The sequence below is a fragment of the Sorghum bicolor genome, chromosome 1 (assembly GCF_000003195.3).
Source record: "Sorghum bicolor cultivar BTx623 chromosome 1, Sorghum_bicolor_NCBIv3, whole genome shotgun sequence".
NCBI lineage: Eukaryota > Viridiplantae > Streptophyta > Magnoliopsida > Poales > Poaceae > Sorghum > Sorghum bicolor.
In genome coordinates this window covers 71087223-71106030 of record NC_012870.2, presented here as the reverse complement: position 1 = coordinate 71106030, position 18808 = coordinate 71087223, and the positions used below count along the sequence as shown (strand labels likewise).

The following is an 18808-nucleotide window of genomic DNA, read 5'->3' as shown; positions in this document are numbered from 1 at the left end:
CAGACATGAAACAACAGAATCTATTATGATTTTCAAAAAAAGTGCAAATGGACGAAACAAAACGGAGCACAATGTTCACGCAGGTATACTAGTTGCTCTCTTTAGCACTGGGACTGTATTTTTACTGAACTTGATCATAAATGAAGTTGATGTACATACCAGAGTACCCAGACAGACACGATAAAGTTATTTGCAAGCGCACTTTGGCTTTATCCCAGAGTATTGTGTATTTGGAGATAATAATACAAACCGGGTGTCGCTACAAAACTTGACATATGAATCATCATGGTGAAGACACGATATACCTGTGCAATTTACAAATCAAGTTTACTCTAGCTAGGTAGTCTGTCCATTGTCCAATCAAAGGTTTCTGTCACTGCCTTGCAGTCCTACATCAGCATCGATCGTGGCAGCTGGACTTGTCCCACTTCGATGGCACAATGCTTTTGTGGGCTTGTGGCCTAACAAAGATGCAGTAACACGATTCTACTTCTCAGTTGGAGTCTCATTTTTCAGAGGAGCTGTCTGCTTCTGGGCCTGGGAGCGACCCAGATCTAAGTTTTGCATCTCACTGGCAAGCATGGCCCTTCTTTCTTTCAGAAAGTTGAGTCGAGTAGTCAGCTTGGCTAATGCAAAGGATGGTGCGGCCCCAGACTCCTGATAATAGAGTGGCATTAGTAACTTCAAGTCAAAGTGGCGTCGTTAACATAATCTTATCAAGACACAGAAAAAGGTGATTATGGGGACCCAGGGTAGTAAAATCAGTGTTTATTACGGAGCAGAATGTGATCACCTCGGTTTTAGTACTTGAATAGGCATCTGAACCTTGAACCCTGCTCGTAACTGGACTATTTGAGTGCGGTCTCTGTGCAAAGTTCCATCTTGATGTTAGTGATCCGTCTTGGCCGTCCTTCCCAATCTCACCTTTCGAATACAACATCTTCTGAACCATTTGGTTTGTAGCCCAGAACATGTCAGGTACAGAATTAGAGCCTACAATTGGTTGTGCTTCGACTAGGCCGGCATTTTGTTCACCTCTGCAGAAAGGGAGGCCAATTATGTCTCAACCAAGGATTCTAAAAGGAGGCAAATTTATGAACAGTGAGAAAGTAATATTGAATGCTCAGCAGTAAAACCTTACTCGACAAACTTGTCTGCATTTATGGATCGCTTGCTGTTGCATGATTCACATAACGAGGTGGAACTCAATGGGACTTGGTTGTTGAGTTGTCCCCGAAGATCAGAAACCTTTTGCTTCAAGTTCATAATATCAGCTTCAGCAGCAGCAACTTCCTCAAGATCAGCCTTAGTCTATTATCAACACAAAGAAAAGAAAAAAGCTTCAAATGGCGAAAAACATTATCTTCCTCAATAGCCAGATTCAGAAAGGGTACCTTGGTGTCTATCGTTGACGGAAGGGACACTTGTCCTCTCCGCATATTCATTAGCCCAGATTCCAATGAAGCCCTCAGATTTCTCTCCTTCTGCAGCTGATCTCGTAAATTTTCCACCTGTTGAATGTGCAAAGTATTCTTGTTGAGCAGAGGAAAAAGCAGAACATTGCAAGCACAACAAACAATTTCCAGAAGCATGTAAATGCAGCATAGTTTCGAGTGCACCGACATTCTGTAACTATCAAGTTTCAGGAGGTTGGGGAGCAACCATGGTGGTTCTCTGGAATTTATGGTCCCCACGAAGATGCAAACAAACCGGCCTTCCCTGATGAATTACGAGAAGTAAGGAGTTTCTGTGCTGGGCCTTGGATGCTAACAGGGGACTTCAACATGATCTATTCTTCCGGAGATAAAAGCAATGACAATGTGAATAGGGTGCTAATGGGACGGTTCCATCGTTTTGTCAATGAGATGGAACTAAAAAGAGATACCTCTATTGGGTCGTCGTTATACTTGGCCGAATGAGAGAAATTCCCCCACCCTTGTCAAGTTGGATAGAGCCTTGTGTACTGTGGACTGGGAAGATATATATCCTCATTGTGTTTTGCAGAGCCACGTGACAGAGATGTCTGATCATTGTCCGTTGGTGCTTGGTCTCAAAGATGGGGTGAAGGGAAAGAGATGTTTCCACTTTGAAAGCTTCTGGACATGCCTTCCTGGCTTCCTTGACACAGTGAAGAGTTCCTGGGATCAGCCAAGTCAAACATCATGCCCTCTTGAGAACATCTCCTTCAAACTGAAGCGGCTGACCCGCGATCTGCAGTCTTGGAGCACGAAAGGAGTGGGTCATCTAAAAACTCAGTTATCCTTGGCACGTGAAGTGTTGCACAGGTTAGAAATCGCTCAAGGTTGGAGATCACTGTCACCGGAAGAGGACTGGCTGAGAAGAGAATTGAAGCGTCTTTGTTTGAAGTTAGCTTCACTTGAAAGAACTATTGCCAGACTACGCTCCCGAGTAAGGTACCTAAAGGATGGAGATGCAAATACATCCTTCTTTCACAAGCAGGCTACGTTCAGAAAAAGGAAAAATTATATACCCAAACTCATGGATGGTGATCGGATAGTAACTTCTCAAGATGATCAACACAAGATTTTGTTTGATTTGTATGAGAATCTGATAGGCACAGCCCCAAACCGATCTGCAACCTTGGATCTAGATTTCTTCCATAGGGCCAGTATGGATTCATCAATCCTTGATAGCCTGATCACAGAGGATGAAGTTTGGGAGACAATCAGATCACTGCCGGCAGATAGAGCCCCAGGTCCAGATGGGTATACAGGCAGATTTTTCAAGGCGTGTTGGCAGGTGATTAAAGCAGATCTCATGGCATGGCAGCAACCATTTCTTTACAGCAAGGAGATGCAAGGGGGCTTGGACTGCTAAATGCAGCCTACATCACTCTGATTCCGAAGAAGGTTGATGCAATGACGGCAAAAGATTATCACCCCATCAGCTTAGTGCATAGCTTCGCTAAACTAATAACCAAGATTCTGGCAAATCTATTGGCACCCTTCTTGGACTCCTTGGTATCTATGAATCAGAGTGCATTTATATGTGGAAGATGCATACATGACAATTTTATCCTAGTGCAGCAAACAGTTAAAGTGCTACATTGACAGAAGGTGCCTAGCCTCTTTCTCAAGCTTGATATCTCAAAAGCGTTTGACTCGGTGTCGTGGTCATTTCTCCTAGAAGTGCTGCAGCATTTGGGCTTTGGCTTGCCATGGTGCAACTTGGTCTCTAATCTGCTATCAACTTCTTCAACCTGTATTTTAGTGAATAGTGAGCCGGGAGAAATCTTGCAGAATCAGCGAGGGCTGCGGCAAGGGGATATCCCCCATGCTCTTTATTTTGGTGATGGATGTGCTTAATAGCTTGTTTGCAAAGGCAGGGAATGAGGGGCTGCTGCAACCTTTATCTCAACGCATGGCTGGACAAAGAGTGTCTTTATATGCTGATAATGTTGCTTTTATAAAAACCAAAGCTGCAGATCACTAGACACATTCTCAGGGTGTTTGGTGAGGCTTCAGGGCTGCAAACCAATATTCAGAAAAGCAATATTATACCCATCAACTGTGCAGAGGATTCTTTAACAACAATTCAAGATATTCTACCTTTGTTCAATCTCGGAGTTTCCGTGTAAATATTTGGGCCTGCCTTTGTCAAATAAGAAGCTCCAGAAGAGGGACCTTATGCCATGGATTGAGAAAATCGCTGACAAGCTCCCATGCTGGAAGGCAGCTCTCATGAACAGGGCAGGTCGTGCCACCTTAGTTCATGCTGTTCTCTCAGCAATGCCGGTTCACTTGTTAATTGCCATCAACGTTCCAAAGTGGTTCATCAAGGCGGTGGACAAAATTAGAAGAGGTGGAAAAAGCTAATGGAGGTTGTTGTCTAGTGGCTTGGGAGAAGGTTATGCAACCGTTGGATCTTGGAGGCTTAGGCATCCCAATCTGGAGGTAATGGCCTGGGCACTACAAATCAGATGGCAATGGCTTAAGAAGACCAGAGCTGATCGTCCATGGACTGACCTTGAGCTTCCCTCGCATACCAACTCAATAGCCCTTTGATCGTTGGCTGCACGGTTGCTCAATTGAAAGTCTTGTGCCAACAGTCTTTGCATGTGTCCCTCCAAGAACACACAAGACCCGGATGGTGGCTGAAGCTCTCAACAATGGGGAATGGCCCAGGGACATCCAAGGAGGCTTGTCTTGGGTTGATATTAGAGAATTCTTACAGTTATGGGACTGCCTCATAGAAATTGCTTTGACTCTCTCAAAAAAATTGCTTTGACTGATCAAGAGGATCGTCACATTTGGAGGCTTGATGCTAGCAGATGTTACTCCTCCAAATCTGCCTATAAAGCCTATTTCTTTGGTGCTGTGACCTTCGAGCCTTGGCGTCGATTATGGAAGACCTGGGCCCCAGCTAAATGCAAAATGTTTCTGTGCCTGGCAATCTGAAACAGATGTTGGACAGTGGATAGGCTTGCTATGAGGGGCCTCCCTCATCCGGATAGATGCCATCTATGTGATCAAGAGGATGAGACGATACAACACTTATTAACAATGTGCGTGGTGGCAAGACAAGTGTGGTTCAAATTGTTCCATCCGTTGGAGCTAACAGATTTAGTCCCCTGTCAAAATGAAAGGAGCTCTGCAGATTGGTGACGCAAGACGATGGGAAGAGTAAAAAAGGAGCAGAAAAGAGGAGTGAACACTAATTATTCTCGGCGCCTGGACTATTTGGAAGCATAGAAATGCTTGTGTGTTTGAGGGGGTTTCTCCTTCAGTTAACACAATTTTGTGTGAACTGAAGGATGAGCACGGCTTATGATGCATGGCTGGTGCGAAGAAACTGCTGGGGTTAGGACTTACTTTTGCAACCTAGGGCAGTTAATTGAGTTGTGTGTGTTAGCTATGTGGAAAAGTTTTGAGCCTGTGTAATTGCCTCACCCATATTTGGTCCCTGTATGAGTGAGGATCATGTTGGGGACCACCCTTTAATACTATGAAATGCAGCTCTCCTGTGTTTTCAAAAAAAAAAGTATACAGAAGCAGACTATATGGTCCAGTGCCGGATGGATACATGGCTATGAGCCTATGACAAAGTGACATTTTAACATTTTATTAATTGTTTATTAAATGGCATTGCCCTCACCCCTGCCTCTGTACCCAAACATTACCATGCTAGAAGCTATTTTTATCTGAAGGAAGAAATAAACTAATGCTTCACTGCGGCACCATGTTCAAATCCTTTGCTGACCATGGTGATAACCCAAGTCAAGTAAAGAACCATACGCTTTTGATAAAATGTGCAGTAAAAAAAGTTTGCTACAAAGGAAAACCTAGACCTACATAAAAGGGTGCACCACCAGCAACCTCCTTACTGGTTGTTTCTCTTAGTGCGGAGTTTCACTGTTTGTGTGCTCTCACATGCTGAGGCATGCATCCAGTGTCTTTTGGGCTTTTGCCCCTCCCTGTACATATAACTCTCTTCTTCTTAATTGAAAGGCAGAGCTCCTGCCACTTACGTTCAAAAAAAAGTTGGCTGCGTAATGACATTAGAACATCCAATAGAACTTCATTCAGTTTGTTATCAGGGAGATATTCCTACAACAATGATTGCATTGGATAAGTTTGAGCGGCAAGAAGATGTTTGTTTTGAATGTATTCATGCTTTAGAAAGGAAAAAAAAAGAAGAAGAAGAATCACGTTAAGATATTGCATATCAGTTGTCCTGGGCATCCAAAATGACAAAGAACAAACAGCTATCTGACCGAGTACCATGACCATGCCTCGAGCAAAAGGCAGGGAGTCCATTTGTTGACTCTTAAAACATGAGTCTCAAACTTATTAGGCTATCGCTTGGGTTTGGATGTTTGGATAGTACTTGCAGCATAACTGCTAGTAGAACAATCTCACCTTCAACATAATGCATGATATCTTATGTCTTTCTTAATAATTTAAGTTCAAACCCTGCCTGGTAGGAGCATTCTCTTTCCAGAACAGCAGCAGCACCACCACCACCACCAACAATAATAATAATAAGCCAGGCCTTAAGTTTGAACTCTTACTTCTTTTTCAAGTGCTACACGACGCTCATGTAGTGCTTCTTTTCGCCTTTCTAAATTTGCATGGAGGACTGTATTTTCTTTTACCTGAAAAATAGAATCATCTTACATGGAAGAATGTTATGTTACATGATTTTCGTGTGATCCTAGGGAAAAGGTTGTACCTCCTCTGTAAGTTTAGATTGGAGATGGGTCTTCTTGTTTTCAAGCTTCGCAATATGAGCCCTAGTTCAGAAGCTTAATTAGAAAAGAAAAGGCAGCTCAAAATAATAACAGATGTAAATTCTAAATCTGACTTGTATTTTTATCTTTATAAGTTTCCATCTGTCCTTTTTAATATATTTTTATTCAGAATGAAAGGCAACAGGAAACTGTTAATAGTTAGCCAAGTTCATAAAGCCTACAAATTTTGGAGAATCAAAGGGCAAATGAACCTATATGCAGTGAAAGAAAAAAAAACTTTCTGTATGAATTGAAAAGCAAGTTTGTATTTTATATGCACTAATCATCCTACAAGTGGGAGTTGAGAGAAGAATGGAAAAAGGAATATAACCTTTTTTAGCTAAAAGTGGTTTGGTCCATAGCAGACAACCATCACATTCTTTTTAATCACACCAACTAATAGAACTGCGCAACCATGTAAGAGCAGAAATAGTTTATTCCCATTACTAAATCCTAACAGTGGGCTCTTCCAGTTAGTCTCTTTGGGACATCATGTGATGAGTTCTTGGTTGCTGAGGAGAACTAGCCAAATAACAAACGAAAAAGAATTTGCTGCTTTTAGGAGATGTCTATAACTCTTCCGATACATAGCACATACCCAGTTGCATTGCATAGAAGGCTACTTACTCGTCGGTATCACTGCAACAGCCAGCCTCCTCTGTTGACAAGCCTTTTCTTGCCTGTAAATAAAGTGTTCCATCCAGATTGTAGGATAATACTAACTCTAATACATAGAATTATGTGAGTAACAATTAAACTTACTGAAGTACGCCCCCATGAGTTCCTTTTGCTTACTGACGAATGAGCATTTTGTTTTTGTATATGATCTGCGGATGAACTGTTGCTCTGCATTTTAGATGTATCATCCATGGCCCTTGCAGGAGGTTGAACAACTTTATCATTGTCGCTCAAGATATTGTTATTAACCTATGGGTAATGAGAAATTGTAAGGGCAACAAACAGGTTGCAAGGGCATTTAATGAGAAAGGAAAGTTTATATGTTTTAAAAATTAAAAATGTAACGTAGTAATTTCAGACTTCATGCAGTGTTATGCATAGAATCTTAGTCTTATCAATATAGTTTCCAAGAATATTGAGTTACTGCAACCAAGGTTTTTCTCATCTTAGAATGAAATTAGATGGCTTAAGAAGATGCCTAGAGTAATCCCTTTTCAGTCAAGAAAAGAAAGGCCTTTTTTGACTTTTCAGAGTAAAAAGAATGTTATTAACCACTAATTTTTCAAGAGTGTGATCTAGAAAAAGTATTTTACAAAAAATAATAAAAAAAATCACCCACATCATTTCAGATGTCACGAGTGATTTTCTCATGGCTGCATGCATCCTATACAGTTGCTGTCTGAATGAAATACATAGTAGCAGTCTATAAAGATGTATCTTATTAGCATTACAATTATATGCTACCTTCAAATACTGAATGAATTGCTGAGTGCTGACATGTGTCACCAGAACACAATTAATGGGATTTTGGGCTATCGGTTGAATATGAAAGCATAAAATCTTAAGTCAGTTCAGATACAACAAATAACTAGTTGAGTTCTTCTTAAGATAAGTTCAAAAAAAAAAAAGAGTTCTTCTTAAGAGACAGTTTATTGAGTCTCCCTGAGATATACTCGCAGGTGGAGGTAGTTGCTACTCAGCCAACCAGGTTCAATTTGCACCATCCAAGTTTTAAGTTATGTACAATGGAGAAGTTTTTATAGCCCATAGTGAGGATATTTGCAAAGGCTTTTGTTTAACCAATCAATTAGCATAACTTTGTTCGTATAAGGATTACTTGTTATTGACATATTCTGCTAAAAATGATCCTACAAAAACACACGGTCAAGTAAGAATTCAATCATTGAGGCCCTTTTGATCACATTAAATTTACTTTAGATAAGGACTAGAATAAGGACTTATGTCCAGAACAGTAATTTCTGTTCCATAACAAAATTACTGCTTCTTTTGAAAAATTTAACAAGCCCAATCAGATAGCAACATATCAACTAGATAGAGGTCACAAAGCTGTTGCAATATGAACTATTGGTACAAGTCGGATTTTTTTAAAGTTCTGCCTTGAGGTGTTTGTTAGGTGACGTATTTTTTTCCTAGTTTCTTTTAGCAATTTTCTGTTAGTTTCTGGAGGGAGGGCCAGAGACCACCACAGAGTTAGTTCATAAAGCATCTTCTCCTTTTATTCTCCTTCGGATACTGTCTGAGGTGGATGAAAAACGCTATGGAACAGAGTACAATATGAGAAAAGCTAATTCATTCTAGGGAAAGTTAGTACAAATTTTTGTTGATTCAAAGTGATTTTTATCATATAATAAGTTAATGACCAGTGGAGGAACTTTTGACAGAAAACCAGAATCCATAATCATCATTTCAAGTAGATAATTTAGAATTTATTTTTAACAAAATATTGCTGGTGAAAATGTTTCTTCTTAATATAATGATATGCAGATCTCCTGCGTGTTCAAGAAAAAAAAGTTGGTGAAACGGAAAATGTTTTACCAGGTCTGTGAACACTGAATGGTTACGTTTAGGAAGATAAGCTCTGAATGCTAAAAGCAAGACAATGAATAGCATGATAAAAACAAGATATCGATCATAAAGATTTACAGGAAAAGAGATATCCTCCTTTGGATAATATTAGAAAAGGACCCAGTGATTAGATGAAGTACCTTAGCATCTGCATTATCAATCCTAATGTTACTATCACATTCAACCCTCATGCCTGAAGAGTCTTCAGTATCATCATTTAAATCTTCTTCAACATCTTCACCAGAACCATAGGAACCATCGTCTTCAGGGATGTCATTGTCTGTTGAATATTCCTTGTCAATGTCAGACTCGGTATAAGCATCTGAAGAGTACGAACCATCTTCAATATCCTAAACAGGTATTTGTTGGATTAAAATCCATAACAATGCAGTACGGATTCAAATGGAACGAGCTTGCAAAGAAAAGTATGTGCAGGGAAAAGCAGGTACATCAAATATCTGATCATATTCCTCAAGCATAATAATAACAATAGCTTGAGCATGGTTGGCAGCAGCAGCAGCTTGAAGCAACTGGAATGAACCATCCCCAGCCATACTGAATTCACTATCAATTTCACATTCACCAAGAAGAAGAGGACGAAGAAGAAGCGGTGCCATGCAAGCTGCCAAAGCAGATGGAGACATCCTATTTACAGCTTTGTGTGATCCAACAATCTGCATCATTTTGAGAATCCTAAAAGAAAAGCAATGAGTCTCATGGATTTCTGCGATTATCAGTTTACCATACAGTCTAAAGGAAACTATTAAATATGAAAAAAAATCATGTACATATTCTTCAAGAATGAACATAGACAGTAGGGATCATGACACCATGAACATTACTTGTGCAGTCTACAATTTGGTTGATGACACATTGGAAACAAACCATTATAGGTACATACCTCTGCAACAATTGACGATTTGGTTCTGGGAATACTTCATATATCACTTTATTCATAGCATCAAGTCTTTTCGTCTTGTCAGTTCCTGTACAACCATTTGTTTTGATCAGTTTATAATTTTTAGCATAACACAATTGTTAGTAGATAAGGGATTAAGCTGGTATTTTGGTATGTACTCCATGAAAGGTAGTTGGGCACTGAAAATCAAGATGGGGCAGATTTCTGAAAAAAAAACAAGTAAGTTTCAAGTCAGTCTTACGGTAAGCTCTAACCAGGGCAGTGCAACATGGTGCCGGAATTGGAAAAGATGGCATCTCTCGAAGAATGCACTGCAGTGAATGAGAATCAACAAACATTACTAAAAGAATAGAACCGTTTATTCCTATTGTAGATCATAGTAAATGCTTGTCAAGTACATACCTTAATACAGTCACCGATAACATGTGCATCCTCTTCTGGGGAGAACTCGTTCTTTCCTACAAATTCATATTGAAAGATGTGATTTTAAACACATAGCAAGCAAATAAGCCAGAGCAAATACAACTCGTGGGCTATCCAAACTTACATCCTCCCAAACTAGTTTCATGAAAATATGTATGGATATAATAAAAAGAAAAATAACTTACTAGAACTACATACAATAAGCTCTTGGTAAGACACTGAGAAGTGTCAAACCTAGTTATCTTTACTTAAAAGGTAAAATGGTCAAAGTACAAGAAATCACCCTTTTCATAATCCTGAACCCTGCGTTTGACTTCTTCAACATCAGCAGACTGACGGAGAATTCCTTCAACCTTGACACCTAGAAAGAGGGAGGGACCCACTTGTTATTGAACATCAACTTGGTAAATATATATAGACCTGTACTTGGATGCTATTTGATGTTCACCAGGATATTTATTTCACAAATTCGTAACTACAGGAAATTCCAGGCAAATTTGTGTATTGAATTATTAAAACATGAAAAAAGATTTACCATAATCTTCAATGAATTTTAAGGCCTTCTCCAGAAATGCTGTATTGCCATCAGCATCGACAAGTGCAAATTCTGCTGGTCTGCCGATTACAGACTTATCATCTGCTGCAATGGATCGAATTTGCTTATTTGTATTCCAACTCCATGATAAGATTCAGTCCCTCCCCACTGAATCACAGTAAGAATGAAATTGACGAAAAAAACTATTCCAAATATTGTAGTCTCAAGCTCCATTGTGAGAAGTCTCTGATGTTAATATACTGCATTATCTAACATTTGATGCAAATTTTCATTTTTTCTATGCCACCTGTATTATATGTATCCATGGTAGCTTGGTGTGTGTATCTGTCTTGGTTCATGAGGCCCAAAATCTATTTATATTTATATATACTCATGGATAATGGATGACTGGTGCAACTGTAGATATCCTCCATTCTCTTTTCAACTCTTGAGATGACTAGATGCAGTGATTTTGATGAAATATGTAAGGTACTTCATGTATATTGACTAACAAATGGTTGGCCAAGCCCTTGTAGGGAGCATGCAACTTGATTAAGTTAGTGTCCTAGAAAACTCTGGTTTCTAGGTACAAGCACAAACAAACAGAATCAAACAAAGAATTAGAATGTTTATCTGCAACAGAGTCATTTTCGCAGCATAAGTCATTTTCATCCAGGCGTTACAGAACTTCTAAATCAACAACACATTAAGGACATGTAAAACGAAGGTAGCTGAACACAAATTGGAACAGTATCACCACACTTTTACAGGCAAAGCTATCAGATGAAAAAGACAGGAGTCAATAGCTATTTTGTCGAACAATCAGGAGAGCTGTGTGTCATTTCATTAAGAAAGGAGATAAAAAGTACAAAGGGAGGAGCCAAGAGCTATCAATTTCTGTTAGGAATTGATATATCCATTGAAATTTTGAGTAGCCTATTGTTTACCCAAAAAAGTCGAATTTCTTTTGGTCTAGAAATTATGACTTATTAGTAAGTAAAAAAGAGTCATACATGCAACTTATGATAAAGTAAACATAGCTTACATTGTTCAACAGCAGCCTCAACAGGTTCTATTATGTCAGTACTGACTATCGGATGTTGTCCCGCTGTATTTGCAACACTGGGTGCCTGAGCCAGAGCATTCTCCAATGCACTTCTCCACTCATTTAGGTCTTCTGTAGTTTCTGCCTGCTTGATGAAAAATCACACCATTAAATCCCTGTCATTGATACCATGAGCCTTATTAATTATTGTTGGACACCCACATTGCAACCCCAAACCCACTGACGCACCTGTTGCCCCACTAGTCACTGCAGCAGTAACATCGTTACACACTCTTTTTTTCTCGAAAATGCAGGAGAGCTGCGCCTCATTATATTAAGAAGAGAGTACAGGGCAAGAGCCCAAACAACACCACACACACACGCGCGCGCACTCACACACTCCCAAATGCCAACCCTCCTATAGTAACTAAGAAACTGAACCGTGGTACACAACCAACCTTAAGGGTGAAAGTGCGCCCATCACGGCCATCAGGAAAGACGACCGTTATAACTTTCCTTTCTTCTTTGACTATCATACTGAAACATGCACAAGATATAAGCTTATAAGAAATTATTGAAGGAGATTTATACTTCAACAAATATCAGCATTAAATTCATACCTTGCAGTGTTATTCAAGTCAATTCCACCAAGTGTAACAATTGGTTCACTTCCTTTGGGAGGGGGAACACTCTGCAGGTAAATCAGAAATTGGGGATATTTGCAATGAGTGCATAACCTAACATTTCACCAGTTTTACATGTAACTGCAATCATGTTTAGCTCTTGAAAATGGTTACATACACAGCCATTAGTAGAATTATCATTTTGTTTTTTGCACAGAATCAAACTATAGGACCACTTCACTTATAGTTATAGGTTCATTCAGCTTTCCTGTTACACTATGTAGGTATAGTGAATAATGATACAATGACCTAGATCAAATCAGGATGCTAGTTTGTAGTTCATCTGCTAGGGTGCTAAGTGCTAACAGTGGGTATAACTTGCTTTACTTGATTACAGCTCAGGTAAATCTAAGCAAGCAGATGGGGATAGTGAGCAACACAAACTTCTTGTTAAAAATATTCTGTAGAGTTTAGGTAAAGATGCTAAGAGTTGGATTCATATACTTATTCTTCCTCAAAACAAATTTGTTGAATTTATATACTAAGTTTCATAAGGCTAACAAAACATCAGAACAGAAAAGATCAAACGAGATCTGATCAGGGTGCGAGGGCCCATTGGGTATAGACGAGGTACAGTTTGTAGCTTCCCCAGCCGGCATCCTACCCTTAGTTGAACTGTTGGACATATAGTATAGGTATCAAGGGGTCTAACCCCACTGGATAAAGGTATCTACCTAATGTCTTCTTTCAGAATACACTTCACCTTGGAGTGTGCTTTATTACAACAAATTTTATTCTAGTCCAAACAGCAATTTAAATTATTCAGAGCATTGTAACTGAAGCAAAGAGACACAACAGAGTACATTTTCTACAAAATGGTATTAGACTAATTAGTTAAAGAAAAGGGAAACAGTATAGAAGGAATGATAACAATTCATCTTACAGGATCGCTCCTGAAGAACACTAATGATGTCCTTGTAAGAATAAACCAACGCTTTTTCCATACTGTCCAGCCAATCCCTGTAATCTATCCAATTAATGAAATGGGAAGCGTAGAGTAGACAGAAATATGTAAAACTTCATGTTGAAACAGAAGTGATCAGGTGTAAAGATGACAGAATGAAGCAACCAAGCTTCTATAAAAGGTCCACATTAGAAAGGAACATGTGAAAGCAGAAATATCCTGACCCACCTAATTAAACTGCAAAGAAACCTCCCATGCTAAATGTAGTTAAAATATGGGAAATTCTTATTGTTATATGTTGGGCTAAGTATAGGTGTAAGCAACATGGACAACTATCCTATAGACACTCCACCACTTTTCTCGAATACGCAAGAGGGTTGTGCTTGTGTATCATTTCATTAAGAAGAAGAGTACAGGGGTTTCAGCTCTCCTGATGTTGATGCATCAGGGTAAATATAATTTTGCTACTAAAGATCCTAAGATTTACCACATATCTCTATAAAACATATATACACTTTTAGTGATACACCAGGGTGGATTTGCTGCTAGCTTCACCCCTGGAAGAGTATAGTACAAAAATACAAAGACAACACACACACATACACCCCAACGCCAACAGCTGAGACTTGACCAAAGCTTGTTCGACCTTGCGCCAAAATTTTTAAGCATATGATTTTATAAGAATTATAAACAGATATCGTATGTTTCTTGGCCATGCTGTTTAGAGCAAGTAGATTATAACATGGTCTACTCTAACTCAGAAGATGCCACTCAAAATGATGAGTAAAATTCATGGGCGATCCTCAAACTTGGCAGGGGGGCTGTCACCTGGTCCCTATACTCTCAAAATGCTACTTTTGGGTCCTTAGACTTGCTTCCGGGTCTCATCCGCGACCAAACAGGGCCTAACCCGCTCTCTATGCTGTGTGTCCACATGTCATGTCCACAATTCCTCTCATGTGGGACCCATCCATCAGTGGAATATATTTCTATTTTAATTTTTCTCTTCTCTCCTTTTCTCTCCCACGTCCAGCCGACCAGCCCTGACCTGACATGTGGGCCCTCGGCCGCATGGGAGCCTCGCTCAGTGGCAGCATGGACCCATTCTCAGTCATTGCAGCGCCAGCCAGCCGGAGGCCCAGCTTGCCTCGGCGTGGCGCCCACGGTCAGCCTCGCCCTATCCGCAGCGTCCACAATGGATCCACCAGCGGCGCCCGCGGCCATCCTCGCCTCGCCCCCACCAGTGGCACTTCGTCTGTGGTGGCCCCAATTGCAGCGCAGGCAGCATCCCCGCTCACAACGCCTGCAGTGGCCTTGCCAATGGCACTCGCGGTAGACACGCTTGAAGATACAGAAGGAGAGAGAAAATGGAAGAAAAAGAATAAACACATGGAGTGGGTTGAGCCACTTTTGGACCCAGATGAGATCCGAAACCAAGTTTAGGGAGACAATATAATATTTTCGGAGTACAGAGACCCGGATGAAACCACTTGCCGAGTTCAAGGACCAGCCATGAATTTTACTCGTGTTATCTACCTTTCATATATAATCCACTCTGCTGGCTGATATCATATCATCTAAAAATCATGCATATATAAGTACACATCCATCACAATACAGTTTGCCATGGTTCCAAAATCTGTATTCTGATACACATAAGATATTGAGATTACTGCTATGACTTCACAAGATGTACGTTTTTCTGTCTTCTGTACTTGAAAGCTCGACCATTGGTAAATTCAGAAGTTAGAAGGTTATGTTGGTCTAATTTTAGACCATCAGAAGGATAATCATTCTATGTCATATACATATGAAAATGTTACCACAAGTTAATGTAGCCATGTGAAAACAGAATTTATGCATAGTATCAGCAGGAAATAATACCTTTAGATGAGAGCAGTAAATTTCCACTCTTAAGAACCTGCAGTAAAAGAATATGTGGATTCTGAATTAATAGTGTTTATGCAGTTGTAGTTTTATCCAATATGACTAAATGCTGGTTGAAGTGCAACTGAGACTTAGGAACAGTAAATCTGAAGTAAGTGATATATTATAAAGCTAATCTGCACTCCAAAAAAAACTCAGGGATAAGACAACCCTGGGCATTGCATTAAGAAGAAGACCTTCTCACACAGGTCGAGAAAACCCTCGAACCCCTGCCCCACCCATACACCGCGGCATTGTAGCCCATGTGAGAACAACCACGACCGGGCCTTAGACCTGTGCTTTGGCATGACGAGGGGATTTTTTTAAACCCAACCTGAAATTTGCTCCCAAGGGAGTCGAACCCAGGACCTAAGGAGTGCTGCTCGGTTCCTCTAACCAACTGGACTACAGGCCCTTTGGAGCTGCAAGTCTATCTCAACATGCAAACCATCCACGGGAAGAGATCCAGTGGAGACGGGGTGGGCCTGTAGCTCAGAGGATTACAAAAAAAACTCGGGGGTAAGACAACCCTAGGCATTGCATTAAGAAGAAGACCTTCTCACACAGATCGAGAAAACCCCCGAACCCCTGCCCCACCCATACACCGCGGCATTGTAGCCCATGTGAGAACGACCACGACCGGGCCTCGACCTGTGCTTTGGCATGACGAGGGGATTTTTTAAACCCAGCCTGAAATTTGCTCCCAAGGGGAGTCGAACCCAGCACCTAAGGAGTGCCGCTGGGTTCCTCTAACCAACTGGACTAGATAGAGGCCCTTTGGCACTGCAAGTCTATCTCAACATGCAAACCATCCACATCATCCTCCACTAACTATCCACATCATCTCCCACTAATAGCCATGTCATCCAATTAATTTCCAGCCTCTTAATTGCAAGATATCCACATCAGGAACAGCGCGGGGTATCTTCTAGTAATAGAACATTGAAAGGCCATTGGGAGAATGCCCTTTGCATCTTTGTTTTTATGTACAACCAAGCACAGCTTTGTGAAAACACATTTTTTTAACTGCAAGAAAATCCAACAGACCTGACAGTTTGGACATGTCGGTGAATTTTCACCAGCGTCAGATTTATTAGTGATCTGAAAGTTAGAGTCTCCCGACCCACATCGGCAGACCTTGAGTTGACCGACATTCTCAGGGGACTGTGAAGATGATACCTGTCAAGAATATGAAACAAAGCGGTTTTAATAAAATTCACAGTGGGGGCCTCCCCAGCTGTATATTTCACTCAAAAAAGAATGAAACAAAGCAGGTTAAACTAATACTCAGAAAAATGCAACAATCCAAAGATGCAAGACCTTTTGAAACTTCAGTTTAATTAGAAAGAGGAAAAGTGAAACCTTTTTACATGAGCAATTATGTGTATATACTGTTAGCAAAAACAATCTCGAGAGCAAATCAGACTGAACAATGGTACCATTTCAGTAGAACAATGAACTATATGAACAACATAACAACCATTTTACCCGTTGATCAACCAAACTGAGCTCTATCAACTCGCTTTGTGTTGCAACATTACATTAATCCGGTATCTCTTAAGTGAAACTAAGAATCAACTGAACTTCACTAAAGTGACATGGTAAAGTCCAATAAAAACTACTAATAAAATCACTAACAGGATCAGGACATGGAAAAGATATGCGAATTAAGAATGTAAGTGAAACATCAAACATATGCCCCCCTTACTTGCTGGTGAGAAGTCCTGAATTCCGGAGCTGACATTTTCTGCTCTAGGTTGCTGACTTATGAAGACCTCAGGATGATTTCTGTCCCACCGATAAGTACAGTGTTACTAATGATGATTTCATTAGAGTTAATCTATGCAGGAATAATAGAAAAGAAAGAAACTACCAGGTTCCAACAGGTAATCATGTTTCAGTGGTTTTCTGTTGAAAACTGGTAATATGGATGGATGTTTTAAAATTTGAACTAGTTTTATAAGTTCTTCGAGTAATAATCCTCATGCATAAACTCCAATTCCTCATATTCACAATGAGAATTTTTTTTTAACAACAACATTAGCTAAGCCATGATCATGGACAGTGACTGAAAATATGTGCATGAAGTACCAGTTAGCCCAACTGCTGACCTACCAATCCTATCGACTTGTAGTATCATATAAATTATAGCTAAGCAAGAGCGGCTGTGATGTGATCTTCTGAATTCCAATCTAGATTTTCACAGGAATAGGGAGGTTACCAGAAGGCACTGAAGCATAAAGCTTATTTTAGTTCTTCATGGGTCAGCTTCGGATTCACTGGGTTGAATTCAGCATCCACCATAAGTGTCAGCTTAAGTTTTTAATCCATTATTTGAACCTGGAGTATCATATAGCACAACATAGTCACAGAGAGAGAGAGAGAGAGAGAGAGAGAGAGAAAATTTAATAAAACTATGGAAACTCTCATGGTCTTGCTCATGTAACAGTATATATAATATACTCGTTAGAGAACAAAAACTATACTAGAAATCATAGACTGATAAGAGTAGAGCTCCAACATCATGAATCCCGCAAATAATTGAACTTGGCTTCATGGTAGAATTTTGGATGCCAAAATATTAACTTTCTAAATGATTCTTAACACAGTAGTAACTGCATAATTGTCTATATCCGCTTTTTCTTATAGAATTAAAACCGCAGTATTTTGAAGCAGCATTCCACTCATAAGCTTTGCTATGCCTCGCCTCACTCAACAGGCTGACTGCAATTCAGGCAAGATATCATGCTTCTGAGGAGAGAGTTCAAGCTGCACGGTATCAGAGCATCTTTCTTAAATGACGCAACCTCTAATTAACAATCTTCAATGGGTGGGGAACACGACATCACCAAGAAATCATGCACTAAAATATAGACGAGAGAACAAGTCTACACTGCACATGACACGGACACAGAATTGTTTTGAAAATCTTGTCATTTCTGACAGATAACAAAAATCTCATGGATCAAAAGTCACACCCACAACGATCTGCATGCACTGCGCCCTACATCAATTGATCTAATTCGTCAATGAAGCACGCATTGGGCCACCGCCACCCCCTCCCGCATGGCCGCATGCAACAGCAACACAGCTCTTCTGACGCGCAAGCGGGTGTTCCCCCAAAAACCAAACCAATGCAGCCTGCACAGCGTCCTGAAGCCAGACGAGCACCCGGCAACCCCATTGCCTCATACGCGCCTCGATCCCATCCTACGAAGGATTCCGCACACCACCCCCTCAAATGCACGACGCGCACCGATCAAAGAGCGGCGGCGGCAATGCGGCTCACCTGCGGGCACGGGCGGCCCGGAATCTCACGTCGGCGCGCGCGGAACCGACCCTGCCACCTTCCTCTTCCTCTCTTCTGTTCGCGCGCGTCCCTCTCGATCCCCTCCCTCCCTCCCTCCCTCCTGGCCGCCTCCTCCGCTCCGGTCTCCCCGCTCTATTTTCTCTCGCCGCTCAGGCTCGTCCCTCACGCCCGCACTTTCTCCGGGAAATTCCGTGGCAAATACATAGCCTAACGACCCCGCCTCACTGCATCCTGGGACCGCGGCCTCCGGGCCCGACGTGTCAGAGCAA

The 18808-nt window shown here is 40.8% G+C and overlaps 1 protein-coding gene across 2 annotated transcripts; it reads right to left on the bottom strand.

Moving 5' to 3' along the window:
* Nucleotides 87-18636, bottom strand: LOC8054316 (rho GTPase-activating protein REN1). Of its 2 annotated transcripts, none has more exons than XM_021445798.1 (24): nucleotides 18519-18636; nucleotides 17451-17569; nucleotides 16938-17017; nucleotides 16277-16408; nucleotides 15188-15224; nucleotides 13283-13359; nucleotides 12337-12407; nucleotides 12175-12253; nucleotides 11717-11861; nucleotides 10672-10776; nucleotides 10420-10497; nucleotides 10116-10171; nucleotides 9955-10024; nucleotides 9696-9780; nucleotides 9244-9487; nucleotides 8935-9144; nucleotides 7013-7177; nucleotides 6878-6930; nucleotides 6193-6253; nucleotides 6032-6115; nucleotides 1395-1511; nucleotides 1142-1311; nucleotides 794-1037; nucleotides 87-657 (listed from the first exon to the last, which is right to left on the bottom strand). In XM_021445798.1, the coding sequence occupies exons 3-24, from the start codon at nucleotides 16971-16973 to the stop codon at nucleotides 487-489; spliced, it is 2490 nt and encodes an 829-aa protein (XP_021301473.1). In that variant the 5' UTR covers nucleotides 16974-17017; nucleotides 17451-17569; nucleotides 18519-18636; the 3' UTR covers nucleotides 87-486. The 2 variants fall into 2 exon arrangements, with proteins under 2 accessions (XP_021301473.1, XP_021301476.1); XM_021445801.1 differs by having other exon boundaries at nucleotides 10672-10773.

Coding starts and splice junctions, on each gene's coding strand:
- LOC8054316 (XM_021445798.1), bottom strand. CDS start 16,973: ATGTCAGCTCCGGAATTCAGGACTTCTCACCAGCAA. Junction 10,172..10,419: donor GGTTCAGGATTATGAAAAGG/GTGATTTCTTGT, acceptor ATGAATTTGTAG/GAAAGAACGAGTTCTCCCCA. Junction 6,931..7,012: donor ACTCATGGGGGCGTACTTCA/GTAAGTTTAATT, acceptor CTTTATTTACAG/GCAAGAAAAGGCTTGTCAAC.